The sequence below is a fragment of the Talpa europaea genome, assembly GCF_964194135.1.
Source record: "Talpa europaea genome assembly, chromosome: 1".
In the NCBI taxonomy this organism is placed as follows: Eukaryota; Metazoa; Chordata; class Mammalia; order Eulipotyphla; family Talpidae; genus Talpa; species Talpa europaea.
In genome coordinates this window covers 128,487,922-128,509,764 of record NC_140073.1, presented here as the reverse complement: position 1 = coordinate 128,509,764, position 21,843 = coordinate 128,487,922, and the positions used below count along the sequence as shown (strand labels likewise).

The 21,843-nt window shown below is 37.3% G+C and overlaps 1 protein-coding gene across 1 annotated transcript in view; it reads right to left on the bottom strand.

The window, feature by feature from the left end:
• Positions 1-422: 422 nt before the first annotated feature.
• The window catches only part of PLCL1 (phospholipase C like 1 (inactive)), a gene marked incomplete at its 3' end in the record, with an annotated part of 270,528 nt that continues 249,107 nt past the window's right edge, over positions 423-21,843 (bottom strand). The window contains exon 6 of the mRNA XM_084235117.1: positions 423-605. Within this exon, the coding sequence (XP_084091243.1) occupies positions 423-605 (183 nt within the window). The remainder of the gene's footprint in view (positions 606-21,843) is intronic.

Genomic DNA, 21,843 nt, shown 5'->3' with positions numbered 1-21,843 from the left:
CAACAAGTTATTTTAAGTGCCCTCTAGAATTTCAGCTTAACAAATTTGTCCCCGAATGATAAAATAATAATTTACTAAATGCAACACAGAATAGATTTTAACAAATTCTGTCTCTCACCACACACACACACACACACACACACACACACACACACAATCTCTCATCATTTCTCTCTTTTTCTATCTCTGCTTCTTTCTCACAAGTACACACACACACACCTAAACATGTGCGTACACACAATCAGAATTTGAAACACTGCTACGAAAGATTTTAATTTAGATAAATTAACTATGTTAAAATACTGACATTGTGAAAATATCTGTTTATGTCCAGCTCCCCACAGAGGGTCACTTTTAGTGAATTTCTAAAAAGCCTAGAGAAAGAAAACCCAGAGTCTTTGACAGGAAGGATATGCTCAGGGTCACAGCTTCCCGTTCTCCTCGCCAATCTCCTTCTCTTCTATGGCTTCTAGGCTGCGCTTGCTCTTAGCCTCCACACAGCTGCTGGCAGTTTTACTCAGTCCACAAGATAAGCAGGCCAGTTGGATCTGCTTCATGTTTTCTATAGCTTCGTTCTTGGCGTTCTTCAGCAGATCTCCTTGGCCCTGCAAACAGGTAGAAACATACACCAAAGAAGAAAGTTATGGGTCAGCTACATCACTCCAGATCATCAGTACCATTGCCCAGAGAGGAAACAGATCCAGACCCAAAAGCAAGGTACTTTTAGCCCAAGGCATTTTTCTTGCACTATGGAAGGACTTTGCTCTTTAACTCAAGAACCTCAACTTGAGTCGTTCTTAATGATTTGGGGGTTGCCAGCATTCCCTTAAGATTCCTATAGTAGGGAACAACCTCAGCGAACCCTCTGCTAAATGTCCTGAGGACAGTCAGCCCTTCCATCACCATAGTCTGAGACTCTGTATACTGATTTTTTAAAGTAAGAAACAAATACATAAAGTTCCTTATACATGAAGAGCAAACTGGCAACTTACTTGGGTTAGTTTTAAAAGTCCAAAGGAGAGTAGCAACAAAAAGACGTCTAGACCATACCAATATGAGGACAGGTCCAATTAATTTCTTGACACAATTATCATGTAGCTATTAATAACATTCCAGAAGCATCTGGCAAATGAGTATACATATACACCATTTGAATGAATTCAAAGGTACCCTATTTTATCATAATTAAATTATCTCTGTAAGCAACAAAGACCCCAAGGCCATCGTAGCAGGCCATTCAGTTTATTCTCTCACTCTATAGATTCTCCATACAGACACTCTCCAGTTTTATTTATATGTAACAATAATTTCTCCCATCCAAGTACTAACCAGGCCCGACCCTGCTTAGCTTCCGAGATCAGACGAGATCGGGCGCGTTCAGGGTGGTATGGCCGTAGACGTAACAATAATTTCTAATATTTCTAATAACAGTCCTTAACTGGAATAGGATGCTTAAATTGGGCTTTGGCTAATATTTTTGTTAAAGTAAACTTAACCTAGATTACTTCAATCATGGAATGGGATTTTAGAAGTATATTTTCTAGTCTTCTCAAGCAGTTTAGCCTAGTGAGGATAAATTACTAAGTCAAAGTCACAGCTGCCACTTGCTTCAGTGCCCTATTACACATATCATGTTTATAGTTTAGTTTAAGACTAAAAACTAGAGACTTAACCCTGTCAGATACAGATTTTCTAAGGGAAAATAGTCACTATACCATTAAAATGTGAGGAGTCAGTTCTTAAAGTATAGAGACCCTTCTGGACACTGAAAAACATATTCACTTTGAAAAACATAATTCAATTCTTAAGCAGTAGTAGTAGTAATAGTAGTAGTAATGACATGTTAAGTGCCTATTCTGTGCAGGCATTCTTCTTTGTGCTCTACTTATGTTTGTTCATTGAATTGAATGAGTCCCTCTGGCATAAGCACTTTTCTTATTCTCAGTTTACCAATGAAAGAAACTGAGGCCCCGAGTAATCATCTTTCCTGGAGTCATACCATGGCCCAGCGGCAGAGGTGGGGCGTACAAAATGCCCAGCGGTTGGCTCCAGTCTGTAGTCTCTACCACATGATGTGGCATCTCTTCAAGACAAGTCATGTACTCTCCACAAAGCACATTAGAGCCTCCTACTCATTGTTACCCAGGGAAACAACACAGATAAAAAGAAAATCATTGCCCTTGTGGCAGAATATGGTAGAACTTAGAGATGGGATATAAAGAATAAGGAAGATCCTATGCACCAAGAACATACACTGGCCTGGCAGGGACAAAAGTCTCTGCTTTTAGCTCTGCCAATTTCTCCCTGGGGCACTTTCTCTTTTGTAAAAATTCTGAAAATATTCCCCTGGCTTTTTCACAGTTCTAAAGACTAAAGAAAATTGTTGAAAAGCTGTTTGTGAATTTAAGTAATCACAACTATACTGAGGTGTTTTGAAAAGCAGTTAATATAGTCTATACTGTGTCTACCATATCTTGGTACTACATACGTATTTTAATATAAATTTTACTAACTTGTTTAAAATGCATCTACAAGATTCTGTTTCACAAAGATATTCCCACTGTTTTTACAACTAGACAGATTCCTTTAAAAACAAACTATATTAATGAAGAGATTCTATTTTCTAGTATCAGTTTTTAAGTGCTCTTTTTCCTTTTAGTTTTGAGATCTTGGGGTATTTTAAAAGCATCACAAAAGCAAAACTGGCATCTTCCCCAATTGCAAAAGAAGAGTGAAGCATGCAAAATACCAAGCTGGATACTACTAATGCGTAATGTCCTCAAATCCTTTTTCCTACAGCAGGTTATGAAACATATCTAATTAATCAGTCAGGATATCATCTCATCGGTTCTGAGAGGTGGCATCCAAGCTTAAATGCCAGACTGTGCCTGTTCTGGTAAATAGAAGCCAGTCTCTCTAGAAAACAATGGCCAATCGGACGAAACAGTTTGTGCCAGTGCACAAGAACACTACATCATCTCCTTATAACCAGGAGACAACACGTCCTGGCTGCACAATCCAGGCAGAAAAAATAGAAAAATCAAACTATTAACTAACAGAAGGGAAAAAAAAGAAAGACTAAGTTATATGGAGTCTGCACAGAACTATTTATGTAAAATGTTGTTCTTTATTTTTTGGTGAAGGAGGAATTGAGGTTATCTTTCTGTCTATGGTTCAAAGAATTAACTACCTGAGTCCTCCTCATCAAAGGACCAGAGCCACAAAAGATGCATTTCTAGCAAAATAATAGAGAGGATGAAGATATTTGTTAACAGCCCTCACCCTAGCATTCCTTTGTAGTGCTAACTTTTCCTCATTTTATGTGCAGCTAATTCATTCCCATAACTGACTAGCATCTTTCTCTCTTCTCTGTCACATTCCTTTAAACTGTCCCTAACTAGTCAGATTACACCAGATCTCCTCCCTCCAAACATCTGTGTCCTATGTACCATTTTCCATAATATGTATTAGTTATTCAGCTCTGCAATGCCATTTAAAGGTATTAATGTATGTTATGTATTAATATTTAAGGATTATTATTATGAGAGCATTTTAAAAGAAGATGCTCAACAATTCTCTAACAGAAGTCGTAAGAAAGGAAAGGAAAGGAGAAAAGTCTGGGAGAATTATTTTTACTAGGTGGTATATAAATTGAAACACCTCGGTGCTAAAGCAAATCTGGGCTTGTGGCATGGAAGGTAAAACGGACATAAAATTTGGATGTTCTGAACTCAAAAGAAACTTCAAGTTGCTGCTGAGGTTTCACTATACAAGGAACCCCAGGGGACTTATAGTTTCTCTCCTCTGGTACTAGCAATCCTTTAGGGAGGGAACGTGAGAAGAACAGCCATAACTCCAAGGAAAACAAGAGTAACAGAGAGGATCTCAAACACACTGATGTTGACCGGACAACAGGACTATCAAAAGTTTCAAGAACAAAAGCCCCCTATTTAGCCTACATTGTTATTTGATTCCCATATGTGAGAGTTCATGGAAATCCCAACACATTTAAAGAGTAACACGGAATCACAAAAAAAAAAAAAAAAGAATTACCAGAGATACTTTGAGGTTATATAGATGTGTGTCTGTGTGTGTACAGAGAGCTTTGATTAATGAATTTTTTAAAAAGAAACATTAAACATTCATAACCATACTTCCAACTGCATTAAAATGCAATTAAAATCCATTTTCTAGAAATCAAGAAATATATATGCAATTTGAATTGTTAATTGTGGTGCGAGACAATACCACCACAATTTTTATTACTACTAATATATTACTGACAAAATATTATCACACCACTGAATACTTAATATACTAAGTATAAACCAATTTGCACACATTATCTCATTATGCCATAACCATAAAAGGAGTTAGTATTACAAATGTAAGTTATTAGTTATGCATTTGTAAGTGATCCACTAGTGATATATTTTGAAACCTATCAAAAGATATTTAGGATGTCCTGTTTTAACTGAGAAATGCAGTTTCCCCCACTGTTTGAAAATAGTTTGGGCTACAATCTGGCAGAGAACTCACGAAAGACATCTGTGGCTCCTTCACACCCTTATTTCCCACGAACTGCACTATTCCTTGTAATATTAGTGCACGAAAGAGCAGAAGTTCATAATGAGTGTCCTTGTCACATGTGAAGGAAATGCGTGGGTTGTCTGAGCATACCACAAATATTTAAAGCTGCTTTTTGAGACTCTGGGAATGGAAAGACCCTCACATATACACAATGTGCACATAAACAAATTCAGTTCTGTCTCCAAGCAGACTTGTACGGGTATTTTTCAGATGTATGCTGATTCCTGATAGTCCTTCCATGTGACAGTCCATATCCACAACTAGAGTCACCCACAGATAATATAGTAAAGTTGGTCACAGAAACCCTGCAGGTACTAGCAGCTGTTTATTTGTTCCAGCCACCATTCGGTAGACAAGACCATCTGTGAGAGGCTAGCACTACTACTATTTCACTCATTAGAAAACCATGCTTTGGGGGAATCTTTGTATTATCTTAAGAGGTTAAAAATGTTTTGTTGTGCAAACAGCCCAATAAAAAAATGTGCAGAAGAGCTAAAAAGACATTTCCCCAAACAAGAAATGCAAATTGCCAACAGGCATTTGAAAAAATGTTTAACATCACTTATTATCAGGGAAATACAAATCAAAACTACCATGAAACACCACTTAACACTGGTGATAATGGCCCACATTAAAAACAAAACAAAACTGGAAACAACAAATGCTGGTCTGGATGTGGAGAAAATGGAAGCCTCTTAAACTGCTGGTGGGAATGTAAATCGGTCCAGCCTTTATAGAAAGATGTGTGGAGGTTCCTCAAAACACTAAAAATGGATTTACCATATGATCCAGCAGTTCTACTCCTAGGAATGTACAAAAGGACACAAAAACACTAATTCAAAAGGTAACTGCACTCCTATGATTATTGCAGCACGACTTATAATAGCTAGGACATGGAAACAACCCAACCCAAATGTCACAAAACAGATGACTGGATCAAGAAGATGTGGTATGTATATACAATGGAATATTACTCAGCAATCAAAAAGATAACTCATGCCATTTGCAGCAACATGGATGGAGCTGGAACGAATTATGCTAAGTGAAACAAGTCAGGAGAAAAAATATAAATATTGATGTAAATATACTGCATTTTTACTATAGTTAACAATACTATATTGTACACTTAAAAATTACTAAGGGAGTAGATCCCAAAAAGAAAAAGAAAAAAAATATATATATATAACTGCATGAGGTGATGGTTGTGTTAGCTAACCTTACTGTAATATTTTCACACTATATGCAAACACCAAATCATCATATTGTACACCTTAATCTTGCAATGTTTTATGTTAATATGGCTCAATAAAACTGGAAAAAATAATACAATAATATTAAGTTAATAACAATCCAGTAGCAACAGTGTTGACAACAGGAACTGTTAATGATGGGTATCATATGTATTAATCAATAAAACATCGCATTGAGATACACTTGTTGACCTGCACTTAAAAAGAAGTAAGGAATTTAGTATCTCTAATTCCCATTTCATGACCTACATTGTTTTAAGCTATGAAAATGTGAACTGAGACACACCCATACTCCCCTTGGTTTAGGAATGCTGGTGGTCTCCTGTAGTTATCACTGAGGACTTGGGCCTTTGATTTTGCTTTACTCATCTGTCTTTGGCCTATGGTTCTCAACCTTATAAAACCACAGAAACACACCGTGTATTTAGTTTAGGGAGAAACTAGTCTATTGACATAAATATCAGTTGCTTCAATAAATATCTACAAAATTTTTAAAGTTATGGTAAATATGTACATGCCTTCTCTGATTGCTTTCTGTTTTGGGCATTTGTAACATTTAAAATAAAATTTTTTAAAAAGGTCCTTTAAAATAAATATTTTGCAAGGTTGCCATTATTAATGTAAAGTGAAATTCATAAATAACTTAGTTATAAACATTATTAAAAATTAATTAAATATTGTTTCCTAGCGATAATAAAAATGAAAATTTAAACTGTGGCCATTTCAAATAAAATGGTATATATTGCAATATGTAATTACCCAGGCAGGCACACAAGAAACTAAATGAAGTAGGCAGATACATATATTTATTTAATATGAACATATTTAAATTTAAAAAATAATATAAGGTGCTACTTTACATACACACACAAACACACATACAAAATAGGAAAATGACAGTACAGATGTACCAGAGACACTAGTATAAAAACAAATAATGACAAGATCCCAGACTTCTTTGCATGTAATAAAAGGAAGGAAATGGCCTTAATTAAGTTAGAAATAATATGCCAAGATAAGACAAATACTCTCATAACAGAGAGTAAGTCGAATAATCCCACAAGTGAGACCATAAATAAAGTCCATACACCCTAGCAAGACTGTCAAATCTTCAAATGTACCTCAAAGAACATTTTTCTTGTGATTGATAGTATCAGCTTCTGCTTTGTAGGATATAGTGGGATGTCTACCATAGACTGTCAATAATATTAAAGTGTCAAATTAAAACCAGTATTTCACTTCCCAGTCTGTTCCAATATTACAGTACACAGTAACATAGTACAGTAAACAGAATTCCCAGTGAATAAATTATTCAAGAATTCAGAAACAATGCTTAATTCATTTATGTATGGGGTTACTAGCTCTTTCACATAACTTCTTGTAAAAAATGATACTAAATTTATATCATTTACTAAAATACTCCAATATGCATTTTAGAGAGTTCAGTCATCCAGGACTTTAAGTCTTATAGAACACGGGATAATTCTTCATTATGTTGTAGGGTCCTGCACAGGGTAAGAAGACCTCCAGTGCTCCTGACTGCTTCCACCACATGGCCAGGAGAATCTTCCAAATCACCACCACAAGTTTCCAAAACACCCTCTAGGAGTTAGTACCACATCCATGGAGAACCAGCAGGCTACAATTGATAGGATGGTAAGCATAGATGCTCCCTGCCCACAAAGAACTGAAGTCTAGGTAGCGATCTAAGCATAAATCAAAAACCACAGAAAGTAAGTTATGTCTATCACGAGTTATGCTATGTCCTTAAAGAAAAGGAATGTGACTCTGAAGGCTTGTAGTCCCAGGGATCAGACAAGTCTTCCCTATGAAACTGACAACTGAACATAGATTTTTGAAGTTGAAGAGGCACCTTCACTTCTTTCTTGGCATATTCCAATCAGTAAAATACAATTTTTTGATGTTTGCCTTCTGTCTTACAGATGCAGACATAAATAGTATGGGAGAGTGTTCTGGAAGATACTGCCTGGGGGACACAGTAACAGAATTGCTTAATACATTTTATTTTTCCTATGTGTTATGTACTTACACTTTATTTTGTTTCCTTCCAATTTACATCCTGAAAAAAGCATTGAAAATGGAAAATACTAAATGACGTATCAGTGGCAGTATCATTTTATTCAGCTAAGAGTTTAGTAATTATTTTGAAATTTTAAGACACTTGAAGAAGAGCTATAGCATTTTCTTAATTTTACAGATAAAAAATAAATTCAAGAAAGCTAAATATATTGTCCAGCTTTACAAAGGAAATAAATGTGAAAGGATGCTTGCTTTCCAGACCTATAGGTGTTTTTTTTTTCTTCACTGTATTACATTTATTTGCATTTGGGTACATTATGTGATAATCTTGCACATGTCATCTAGCAGATTTTAGACAAGAAGAGAATAAAAAAAATAGCCAAAGACCTACTTGGTTGAAAAAGAAAAAATCCTTTGGTAGCACTCCATAACTGTCCCAGACATAAACATTACCTTTGTGTTGATATTTTGATGTCTAACTTTTGCCTTCCATGTGGGCACAGAATTTGGAAGAATTGAGCCTTTTTAATCTGAGCCAAATTTTTATATAACTGCGATAAGCAAGCAACGATAGAAGATGCATGAGTGAGAAGAAGTGTAAAAAAGATAATTGGCTTTCATTTTAAAGATATCATCATAAACCCTGATAGATCAGATCCAAAAAAGAACGTTGTAAGACAATCAAATTCATTATAAGCACCAGGCAAAGATTTTAATGGATGCTATTAATATGAGGACTCATCAGCTTGTTCTCAGAACTCTGGAATATGGATTTTCCTTGTCCCTAAAAACCTCCCACATCAGATGGCTGCGCAGGAAGGCAGCACACACAAGCTCAAGAGCAGAACCAGAACTCCAGGAGTGATGAAGGAATCCATCCCCACAGTTCTCCCATGGAATAATATTTGACTAAGTGGCTTTGAATTGTAACCTTGTTGCTATACTATATAGTGAACTTACAGAGTGTTCTTCATTGTCAGTCCATCTAGGTTCAAATCGTGGCACCATCACTGAGCTTTCTGACCTTGAGCAAGTTCATTCAGTGACGCAGTTTCCTCAGCCATAAAATGACTATAAAAACTGTACCCATCTCTAGGCTTACTTGTGAAATTCAGTGTGAATTCTTTAGGGCAATGCCTGGCATATGTGGCAAATTCTTATGATTGTTAGCTTTATTATTATTATGTAAACAGAAAATTAAAAGGTTTCAGTAAGTGCAATAATGTTTTGCTATCAGTAATGACCAGTTATAGATGTCGACTGTACTTTACCTTATGTAAGAAACAAAACCCACTCTGAGACTTAAAAAAGGCAAATTGGCAAAGGGGAGGAATAAACTATTACTGAGAATAAAATTCAGGATTGATCATCCATTAGTCCTATTAAAGACCTCCTAATGTTTAAAATAAAAAGAGTAACAATTGCACTGATGCAGGAACTTCCCTTGGGGAAGCCCAGAGGCTCATCCTCCCACCTCCTGAAGTTTATTTTCTTAATTTGTAATTTAGAGATTACAATGTTGTTCAGCGTAAAACACTGAAGCATTGCTCACTACTAGAATAAAAAATTTTAAACAGCTGTTTCATTTAAGCCAGATGAGAAAATAAAAATGAACTGAAATCACGTGTCACCCAAAGAAATTAATGACAAACATTATCTTTTGTGACAGACCAGTTATATTTCTGAAGATACCATAAGACAGGTTCCTGCGAGTGTGCTCTGTTTAAGAAGCCATCTGTCTGCTTTGGGCAAACGACTGTGAGCCTAATCCACTTACAGAAAATGTCAGCAAAATTGCTTCAACACCAGTGAGCTGAATAATAGAAAACCCCATGCTTAACTTTAAAAATATGATTCAACTGCAGAGGGCTTTATGAATTTAGGTTTGTGTGATGACACTGAGAATTTTCTTGCAGTTCTTTTGACAAAAGAACCATTCAATAAAACAATAAGAAGTCACTGCCTATTGATTGCCCTGTTCTCTGTTCTTTCCTTCCCATTATTGTGATCACTGCCTCTATGTCAACAGATCTAATGAGAAAGGACAAAAGAGTAATACCAACCTTTAGCAAGGTGACAAAGGTAATTAATTGCATTTCAAATGAAACATCTGTAATGGGTAGTCATCAGTACACAAAAAATACTGTTTAAAATTTCCAATGTCTCAAATTAACTTTCCTTGGATAAAAAATCTGAATTCAGAGCACTGTCATGAATACCGTAAGTCACACAAAAAAGGAGCTTCTATAAAAACTTCTGTTCAGGGGCCTCCCCGGTTGCGCAGCGGTTGAGTGCTGGGTTGCGAAGCTGCACGGTGCCTCTGCGGCGCTGGTTCGATCCCCGGCTACTCCCCGGCCACTGGAGGAGGGTCCCACATGGCGCGCAGACCTCTCCTGCCGCCCGCTGCTCCCCTCAGCAGTATACTTCGGTCCTTCTGCCTGCTCTGCTCCCCGCTCTGGATCTGGTGAATTCTCTCACCCTCCCGCGCCTCTGACTGTACCCAGTGCATGTATAAACAAACAAACAAACAAACAAACAAATAAAACATGCCTCTATAAAAAAAAAAAAGTATATATTAAAAAAAAAAACTTCTGTTCAGTTGACTCATGCTATTTCCATTTTGGAAAGACCATTTACAACAGGTTGAAATACAATGGCTGCTCTACACCTTAGAACAGACAAAGGCTGTAGAGATAGTTACTAATATTAGAAGGATATTTTTTAAATGCACTCTGATATTTGCTTGGTAAGGTTTCACTTTAAGAAAGTACCGACTATATTGCCTAAACTGTTGACCATGTGATCTATGCACAAAATAAGCCTGCACAAATGCCAGAATAAGCATGTAGGTACAGAAACAATGGTCAACAATCAGAGTGAACTGATCACAAAAATGCCTTCAGCTGATTGACCACCTCCCTGTGCTAAGGATTTCAGTAAGCAAATGGTTTTTCATGACATCTGGTCCTGCCTTGCTCAACTCCAGGGGCACCATTCACTCTGCCCCCTGTGTGCATGGCCCTCCAGCCTGATGACAGCCCTAGTGCATCTGGTATAAATATGTCCTTTTACCAAGCACATTTATTCTTGAGTCTCTGAAAAATCACAATGCTTACACAGGCTGAAACTGTCCCTTTTGGGAATGCATCATGGTGTTGGTGTGGCTGGCCTATCCAGTGGCCCTCTAGGCACCCAATTACCCTGGCATGCCTTCTAGGTCCAGTGTCAATTGGAGCAGCCAAAAAGCTATTAGCTAGACATTGCCAAGGGGGCAACTGCTTTGCCCTTTCACCTAATGAGTCTTTTTGGTGTAAGTATAATTGACATACAACATTATTCTCATTTCAAGAGTACAACATGAGTCATTTTCTTTGTTAAGAAGGCTAAAGCAGCAATCAAATGAAATGTGCTCCTTATTAATATTCAAACCAAGGAGCAGCCAACTCAGCTTCCTCCACAATGACTGTTTAGAGATTTGATGATTAATGAGGTATTCACTGTTGGTGCCGCAAATCCAGCAGGATATTTAGTTAAACACCTTACTACTGTTAGTCCAAGGAAATGTCAATACCTGTTCTCTCTGGTCTGAGAAGAGCTCAAGTTTCAGATCTCAGACTCAAGCCATCTACAAAACTCAGGTACATATTTTTCCTCCAGTGTTTTATATTTATTTTGAAATTTACCCTGTAAATTTGAAACAATAGCATCTACATTTCCCAATTATTCATATTGTATTAAGTTGGCTTAATCTATTTACTTCTGTCTATCACCTAGCTCACCCGAAATACCTCAGTCAGTAGGCATTTGATGAAAATAAGGACATTCTACATAACTACAATACTATCACAAAACTTAGGAAATTAAGTGTAATTTTTTTTCAGTAGTTTTTCCAACAAGCAGTACATATTAATTTTTCCCAAATTCCCCAGGATATATTTTGTAGTTTTTCAAAAAAATCCAGAATCCAATCAGGGTTCACACAACAATAGCATCTTTTAAACAAACATCTAGTTATATGAAGTTGGAGTAAAAGCACGAGTGACAGAAGAGCGCATGGATAACTCAACAGCAAATTCACAGCTGTAAGTGCCACTTCCTGGGAAGAGACACATTTCCCATGTCACCTATGTCCACTTTATAGAAGATGCACTATTAAATCATCACATACAGTCATCACAACATCTCTTCTGAATGTCAAACACCATCACTCTTACCTATTTTTAAGTTAACTTTCTACATTTTAGATATTTATTGTGATAGAAATCAGATATAGATATATCTGGAAAAATTCACCACACAGTCTCCCAAACCATTCAACTTTGTGTCACGCTGATGCCTCCCTAAATGCTCTTCTTGTCCAGGCCTCAAAATTCTTCCCAGAATAGATGACCATGAAAACCAAACTATCAGAAACTAATAGAAAAGAACATTGTTTTAATGCTAATATTTCAGTAGTGGATATTTCTTAAGCCTTGATATGCAGAACATAAAAACCACATTTTTAGAGAACTTTTAGAAATCCGGTACTTCATTTGACAAGTCTTGTGTGATACTGTTTTCTGCAGAGACCTTTCTAAAGAAAGCAGTGGCAGGCTGACCTAGAGCAAGGGTGGCCCTGCTCTGTACTGTAACAACCTACCTCCCTTGCCACCAATAACTGGCCAGTGACCTATGAGCTAGCCTGACTACAGGCAGCAAAAATGGTAATTAGTCAAACCAATCAGATTAATTTTGTCAAAGTGGGACTGGGAAATCAGTGAGTCACCAGCAGAAAGAGGTACTAGAAAGTATAGGAAAGAGAGAGGAGAGAGCTGATCCCTCCAAGACCACAGCACCAGGGTGAAAAGTCACAAATTCCTGTTCCTGAGAGAGGAAAAGAGTTTCCTGGAGCCTGCTGGAACAGCCATGACCTTTTAGCCCGAGATGCTAGGGCAACACTGGCTTCTCTTCTTCGCAGGAGCTGTGTTTCTTTCCTGCATGAGCTCACCTGGAGTCGCCTGATGAGTCCCTGTTCCCTGTAACTCAGAGAAATGTTTTACTTTAAATGAGAAGCGACAGGTGTACATTGTAATTTCAATCATACCACTTGATTGTTTTGATAACCAAGGCAAAACACTATGCTTTTGTCCCAGCTAGAGCTTTCTAAGCTTCTTGTAAAAAAGAGTCAGTCAAAAGGAGAGAAAGGTCAGGGGTTATGGGAAGAATGATTAACAACTTATGAATGGGTGACCTTGTGAATATCACGAAGTCCTGAGAGCTGCAGTTTCCTTCTCTATTAAACAAGAGGATTGGCTGAGATGTTCTTTGAATTCACCTTATATACTGAAAGTCTATCATTTATTAATTAGGGCTCAGTTTAAAATCACTGTTAAATTTCATCATTTAATTATTTCAAATGAGAGACTATACATGGGAAAGAGATAAGGAAGCAATTAAAGTTCCATGATGGGGGGGGGGCGCAGGGTAGGATGGGAAGGTGGGAGAAGGCACTAATATCAGTGAAGGTAGGCAGCTAAGAGCTGAAGCAGAGAGAAGTTCCTGGCAGCAGGTACAAGACACAATTTTTTTTTCAATTGAATTTTTTTTTTATTAATAGGAAACCAACTTGCACTAACTTTTTCAACTATAAATTTTCATGTCCTGACTAGAATATCTGTTCCTTTTGAGTGTCGAATTTTTAGAAGAGTCACAATTAAACATGGAAATGAAAGTTGCATTGATTTTCTACTTGAAATCAGAATCTATAGTCACACATTTTTTCCTGACTTTTATTCCACTTAGATTAGATTAATATTTTTAAATGAGTCCATATAAATAAATATACTCAAAAATTGATTCAGATGCTAATGAAGTTAGGAATCTTTTCTTCCCCCAATAGATACCTTTTGAAGGCTTATTGTATGCCAGGTATTTTCTCAGGATAGGTAGGGGCTACCACAGAGTCGGAAGACATATTTTTACTTATTTGTGTGCTTGTTTAAGTTTTGGACAATATATGATTTCCCCTTTAAGTGTGATCACCATAGTTTTCCCACCACCAGAGCACCCATAGTCCAGCACCACATTCCCTGTGCTGTTCACCACCCCTGTTGAAGACATGCTTATAAAGGAGAAGGGGCAGCCCCTGTCACTGCTCAGCACCCCTGGCGCACCTGAGGTACAACAAGGGCAGGTGACTGGGGTGGTGCATGAAGAGGAAGGAGGTCACAGAATTCAGAGGGCAGTTAAGAAGTTTGCAGGAGGAGCTGTGGAAAACCTTGGAAGGGCTTTAAGAGGCAGAATGGCAATGCCCAGATTTATGTTCAGAAAGGTCATCCCAGCAGCTTTGCTCAGGAGGGCAATGGTAAAAAAGAGATTTTTTTTTCCCTCTAGCTTAGGTAATAAATGAAGAGAACAAAGCCAAGAGTTATGGGAGTGAGATTTTTTAGAAGGAAATTTGGGAGGTTGACTCAACAACAATTGATAACTGATTGGCAGGGGAGGTTCAGGAAAAAGATTTAGAATGACTCTCAGGATTCTTACGTGGATGACTCTGAACTGCTATCCATTCATTCAAGTAGGAACACCAGAGGTGAGCTGAGGGCAGCCAAAAGATGTGGACAGAGATGAGAACAGTTTAAGACATGCTGACCTCGCTGTACCAGCAAGACCAAAGTTTGGGAAGCCTGGTGTGTAGCGGAAGGGAGGGGTGGTGAGCTCATCTAGGGATAAGGAGAGACATTGGGCCAAAGATGTACATTTGGGATTTGACAACATAGAGATAGTAATAAAAACCATCAGCATGAACACTATGGCCCAGTTAGAAAGGACAGAGTAAGCAGAGAAGGAAGCCGAGGTTAGCACCCTTGGAAACACCAGCATCGAACAGAAGAGTATAGGAAAGCTCCTGGAGGAAGAGCCAGAGCTGTAACAGGAAGACCTGGAGAGTGTGGTGCCCCAGAAATCAAGGGAAGCAGTTTTTGAGATCAATCAGCCCCACAGACTGTCCCCAAATAGTCAAGTAAGACAAAGGTTAAAAAGTGTCCATAAGGTTTCGTGACTAGGTGACTGATGACCTTGGTGACAAAGATTTAATGCGGTATCCGCCAAGAAAACAGATTGAGGTTGGCTAAGGATGGTGTGGGAGGTAAGGAAGTGGATACAGCAAGTGTAAACAACCTAATTAAGAAGTTTGGCAGTGTAGGGGAGGAAAGAGAAATGAATGCGAGTAGCTGGAGGAAACTGAAAGGCTTTTATAAAAGTGTTTATATATATATGCCGAACAAGGAATTGTGAGGGGAAAAAATAAAATGTGAAATGGAAAAACTAAGTCTCTACTTCTTGGATTGTTCATCTCACTTGATTTTCACAGTATCCTAATGTTTTTTCACCTTCAAAATACCTTTATTTTCATGATGTAGGAGAGTGCCTTGGCAATTAAAAATATAAGTCATGTTAGTTGAAACATAAAAATAAATCTACCTGAACTTGAAAGTAAAACAAGCAGGGATTTTATAGTACCTTCAGAAAATGAAGAATTCTCATATTGTCCACCAGGTGGCTTCCCTGTTTTGAACTTGGGGAGAAAGGACTTGTCTGTCCACAAAAAGCTTGTGCTCCAATAGCTAGAAACGGCTTTCTATAAAACATTTCATTTATTTCTCTGCTTCCATGGACATTTGCACCCCAACCATTGTAAGTATGTAGAAGTGACATCAAATAAATTCTGAAAACTTACAAAGTTATCAAAATCTAACCTACATGTTTAAGCATTTAGAGGTGAACATTATGGATACATATTTTCATATGGAAAATATCTTTCTCAGCAAAATTTGAAATATTCCTTTTCAAATGCAAAAAGAAAGATCTAGCTACTTGCTTTCACAAACTGGTGAAAGAAGGAAAACTGATAATTTTATACTGTCAAATAATTTACTTTATGTAATTAAAAAAATAAGTTAAATTATCAATTCCTGTTATATGTATAAGGCTGTGTTTTCTACCTGCTTTTTGGAAAATCTTTACATACATAACTTAGTTAAATATGATTTAAACTCTCAGGTTTAAGAATCTGTTGATAGTTATAAGACAAAATTCTTTCTGTTATTTGATAAAGGTTAATAGCATAATTTAACTAGTGAAAACTGTTACCATTAGTCATTTATGAATATTCACTGTAAAGATAGTAATGTGAGTTGTAGGGCAACTGGAAAGGTTCACCCCATAATGCCTCCTTTTGCCCCTCTCTCATCCTCTCATGCCTGAAACACCCACTAACAACAAATATAGAGGAAAGAGAAGGGAAAAGGTCAGTTCACAACCATCGGTGTACAAGAGGGACTAGGATATAGGTCCGTGCGCACACACTCTCACAGGCACACTCACCCACACACATTCACCATATGAGCTGAAACCAGATCCCTCACTTGCCAGTCTTCTTCATTTGCTGAAAGTGCAGAATGAATGTCAGCATCTCAGATTCAGAACCAATGGAAATAAGGAAAGCACCCCTAGGAGAGGTTCTTTGCATGATGGCCCCTTGTGAAGGGCAATTAAAGGACTGCCCTTGGCCAGGGCTGCAGACCACTTACCCCTACTACCTTTTTCCATTTTTACTTACTTAGTGACAACACTTGAGGAAAAAAATATCCAAAAGATTAGCCAGGGAGCAAAAATCACCTTGGAAGGCAAAAATGACCTGGGGATATTTGGAGAACTACAGAGTGGTAGCTATGCTGGTGCTTGGAGATAAGAAGAAAGTGATGCAAACAGAATGAAAGCATGTCATTAAGGAAAATTACTGACCTACCAAGACAAAGCAACCCCATTAGAGGCAAGTTAGAGGAACTGCATATACCTAGACAGGATCTTAAAACTTTGTAACCCTAGAAACTTGAGAAGTTCTGCTCCTCTAAGGAAAATATTTATCAATATTGGTTTATTTTATATGGTCAAGTTTTTGTGCAGCTTAAGTAAAAATGTATGTAATGTAAATTCAGAACACACACTGAAACATTCCGACCATCTATTAGCAAGATCCCATGGGCCACTCTTGCCTAGGTTTTAACTTTCCATATTTATGGGTGAACAGACAGCCTGACACCTGTCAGAGGATGTTCCAGTGCTACAGAGAAATCAATAGATCCTGGAGGCTGCCTCAGCTCCCTTCAAAGGGTGACCTTTAGGGGTGGCAGCAAAAGCATATCCCCCACCATGACATACTATTTTTTTAATCCTTAGCTTCACGTTGCATTTTTTTAACAGTCTTCCACTAATGTCAAGTTAAAGGGTCTTAAACCATCACAACAAATTTTCTTCTCTACCCACATAATAGTTTCTACTTTTATTTCTCTTTTACTGGAAAAGTAGATACTGGCTGTACTAAAGTTGAGATTAGTCTTCTCATTTTGAGAGTCCAAATGCTGCCATATTATTTAAAAAGAACAGTTTCCAACACTCCTCATATCTATAAACTACAGGATGTTTACTTTTTATCTTCAAGTTTTTTAAATAAAAGGGAAAAATGTAAAAATCCCCTAATTACTGTGGACAAATTGCTTATAAATACAAAAATGAACACTCAAAGAATGCAAACTCTCAATATCCACAATACTAAGAGAAAAGAAAATGTGTCTCTAGTTTAAAATCAAGTCCCCCTCCTCATTTTGAAGGTCAGGCTAAGATGAGATTTGCACTATGGCCTACAGCCAAAAGTGGACTATTTTAATAGACATAAATATCTTCTATTCTCTAAGGAGTTAACAGCTACAGTTTCTCTTCTTTGACTTTGCAGTTCTGCCACAACTTTGTAGACCAGACAGTGCTTGCCAAAGAAACCATCTGCAATGATGGAAATATTCTCTATTTCTGCTGTCCAACAAAGGTAGTCATTAGCCACATGTGGCTACTGAGCACTTAAAACATGACTAGTGCCACTGAGAAACTGAATATATGATTTTACTTATTTTTTTTTCAGTACTCCTTCTTGAATGAACACCTATGGCTAGTGTTTTTTGCATTGGACAGCTAAATGATGGTGCCGACCTTCAGCAATACAGTAATTCACAATGACTTTTTACTCTCTCCAGCCTCTTTCCTAAAACTTGCCAGTACAATTAAATAGCTAATTGGGTTTTGCACCTTTTTAACATCTGTATCTCCCACAAAAACACACACTCCTTGAGTTTAGAGTCTTCCTCTGTCATATGCTGTCTCTCCATCAGCAAAGAATCACGTCTGAAGCAGAGCTCCAAAGAAATGTCAAATGAAAGAATAAATTGGGTGCCATTGAATACATGTTTGCCTCAGCCTAGAATTTCCCAGAACAAGGGCCTTCCATTTCCAGCAAAATCTCATTTTCTGACTTTTTTGATTTTGTCAAGAAATAGTCAGCTCACCCCAAAACTAGCTTATCCGTTTATAACTCGTACATTGTCTCTTACCTGGTACTCAGGACCCTATTACTGAATTTTCTGAGGAAATAACTCAAGAAATGACTGTGATGCTAACAGAAATTTCAAGGTCAGGTGGCGTGATAACAGGTATCTCTATTTGGGAAGGGTGAGCCAATGGAATACTACCAAACCACTAAGAAGGCTGTCCTGTCTGCCCACATAGAGAAGAAGTCATGTGACCATGGATAATATACCTGTCCCACAAAGATGTATTCTAATTAAATTCAATTTTTAGCCAATGTTCAATAGAAAACAATTTTTTTCCTAATGGGTTATATATTCAAAAACTCCTTAAGCTTTAGCTTTCAATCTTTTTCTTCCTGGTCACTGCTGTGTACTGAATGTCTGGTCCCTCCAAAATTCATATGTTGAAGCCTTGATCCCCAATGTGATGGTATTTGGAAGTGAAGCCTTTGGAAGGCAATTAGATTTGGATGAGGTCATGGGTGTGGAGCTTCCATAATGGGATAACCCTTCTCAAGAGATACAGAGAGTCTGAGTTCACATTCTCTCCATCATGTGAGGAAACCAGGAAGATGGTTCTCATAAGAATACAGCCTTTTAATACCCTGATCTCAGACTTTGCAGCCTTTAGAACTATGAGAAAAATGTATGTTGGGTAAACCAATCTATAGTATTCTAAAGTGATCAAGACAGTCCTGTATTCATTTACTAGGCTGCCATAGTAAAGTTCCACAGGCTGATTGGATTAAATTATATAAATTTATTTTCTCACAATTCTGGAAACTAGAAACCTGTTAGCAAGTTATCAGCATGATTAATTTCTTTGAAACTTCCCTTTGGCTTGGAAATGGCTGTCTTCTTATTTTCTCACATGGTCTTCCCTGTCTATGTGTCTTTGTTTAATTTCCTTTTCTTAGAGGGACACTAGTCTTATTGGTTCAGAGTCCACTTTAATGACCACATTTTGATTTAATTACCCCTGTGTAATCCTAACTAGTACTTCAACATATGAATTTGGGGAAGGGGGATAATCCAGCCCATAACAGACATACCTCTCCCAATGTCCCAATCTGTGTCTCAAGTTAATTTATTACCTGTATCCAACCATACTGGGAACCTCTGTGTTTAAATTTTTAGCATCGTTTACCTGTGGTACTATGAATAACAAACCCTTCTCTGTCCACATAAAGACCCCTTTGCATTAATATGTTAGTTAACTTTAGCATTTTAATTATTTTTATAAAGTTTGGTTTTGCCATTGTCAATGTGCTTTTTCATACCCTATACAGAATTAAATGGTTAAGAAAGCACTTGAAACCCTGTCTAGCAAAGAATAAGTATTTTAAAGTTGTTACCTGTTTTTGTTTTTGCTAAAGTGCATTTTGTATTAAAAATATTTGAAAGAGAATCAAATTCATCAAATCCAATCAGTCAAATGTTTTATTTCAGTTTTACAGGAATATTTTGATTTTCCCTAAACTGTCCCATTTCTTTCCAGTATACAAGTTGCATTTTTTAATGATTCTCTGTTACCAGCTAAAACTAATGATCTCAAGATGAGAGGATTTTCCCAAAACTGTCACTACAACCAAAGAGAGAAATTTCACCTGGGGAATAAGTGACTTCTAGGAAGGAAAGCAAACTTTTCAAGTATTTTAATATATTGATAGCACTAGGTATATGATGAACTCTTGATAAATATTTAAAGAATGACAGTGATGAAAATGGTAGTGATTCACAAAGGGAGGATGGGCCTCAAGGATAAGAGTTTTTCAAATGATATAAAAAAATCTAAAGTATAGTCACTCGAATTGCTGTGATATCTGAAACCTGCTGGGAAAAGACAAGAAACCCAACAAGAATTAATGTATTTGTTTTCAGTCTTCTTATGAGCAACTAAAGTCAATAGTAACTAAAGTCTTATTGCAGTTTTAAGTTTTAATATTCTTTCTGGGTTTCAATTCAAATAATTTAATTAAACAAATAAATTTTGAGCATATACCATGTGCTGTTTCATCTGTAATAATAAAAGGTTGAATGTGGGCACCACAATTGTAAAATGTAAAAGAGACTCACTGCAAATAGCACACAATGTGTACTATTTGTACAGTGTGGACATGTGCACACACTGCTGACCCGAGAAAAATGGGTGGAAGGAACTGCAAAGGGCACATGGAAACCTATTTAATTGTAGAAATAAGTTTGAGAATGGTTGCTAGTTACCTAACAAGATAAGAAATGGGTACCTGGAGCATGAGAAAATTTAAGGTGGCCACTGAGCCTACTGAGAGAAAAAGCTAAAAGCAAATTACCAGTTTAGTGCACATGAGTGCTTGACTGCATTCCGTGAAGTAAAAATGAGCCTTGGTAAAGGAGGCCAGGAAAAACGAAATTCCCCAGAAGCAGAAGGAAGAAAAAGGACAAAATCTCAACCTCATGAGAAAATGGAGCTGCCAAGAATGGCAGAAATGCCCACATTCCCAAGTGGCACACAAGCATCCAGTGGTAACTGACACACTGGAGACCATGACTGTAGATGTTAAAAACAGATCAAGGTTTGCTCCAGCCCTGCTGCTTATTAGTTAGCTGTTATTTTGAAAAAATCACTTAGCTTCTGTAATCCTGTCTGCCTTGCTTAAGTTCAACCCTGGGTAAAGCAACATCCCCACACTGCAGGAGAGACATTTTGATGAGAAAAAAACATGGGAACAAATTATTAGAATATAGTGATACAGGGTAGGAAACAAAGGATTGAAGTTATACATACATTCCAGGTAAAGTAATAAAAAGAAGATTATCTAATTTTGAGAACTTGGGGAGGAAGGGTGTAGAGTAAAAAAGAGGAGGGAAAGCACCCCTAGAAAGGTAATAGGTAACACCTGGAGGATTTGGGCATAAGGCTTTGTGACTGGTGTCTGAAGAGGAGAGTGGGCTTGGGGACTGAGTCCGTTGCCTGTGGGATCTAATGCTATCTCTGTGTAGGCAGTGTCAGAGTGGAGCTGAATTGGATACCCTGCTGGTGTCTGAGAATTGCTTGTTAGTAGGGGGAAGCATCCATATACACTCACCTCTGAAAGTGGGTTCAGAGGCACTAATTTACTTGCATTTTATAAATGAAACTGCCCTGGTGTTCAGGAAGATAATTTTCACTGTGCTGATGCTTAACTACAGTGAAATTCAAAAACCTCATGTAATCAATTATCAAGGCCAGCTGTAGTTCAGGGTCTCCTGTGAAAACTCTTCCTGGGTATCCTTGACAAAGGATTCAAAGGAAATGACCTTTCCAGTAGCAGTTATTAAAAGAATAAGGACAGTAGTAGTCACTTCACTATTTGCTTCCTCTCTTCCTGACCAGAGAGGAAGTTCTAGAATAAAATTATACTTTCTCAGACAAACCCGATAATCTGTAAAATGGTGATTATTAAGAAGATGGCAGAAATTATTCAGTCCAAATTATATAGTTTTAATTTAATAGCTGAGAAACTATTTTCCAGTATTCGGTAATGCAATTTCACCCTGACAGTCTTTGTAATTATTATACTGTTATACATTTATATATTTTTCAC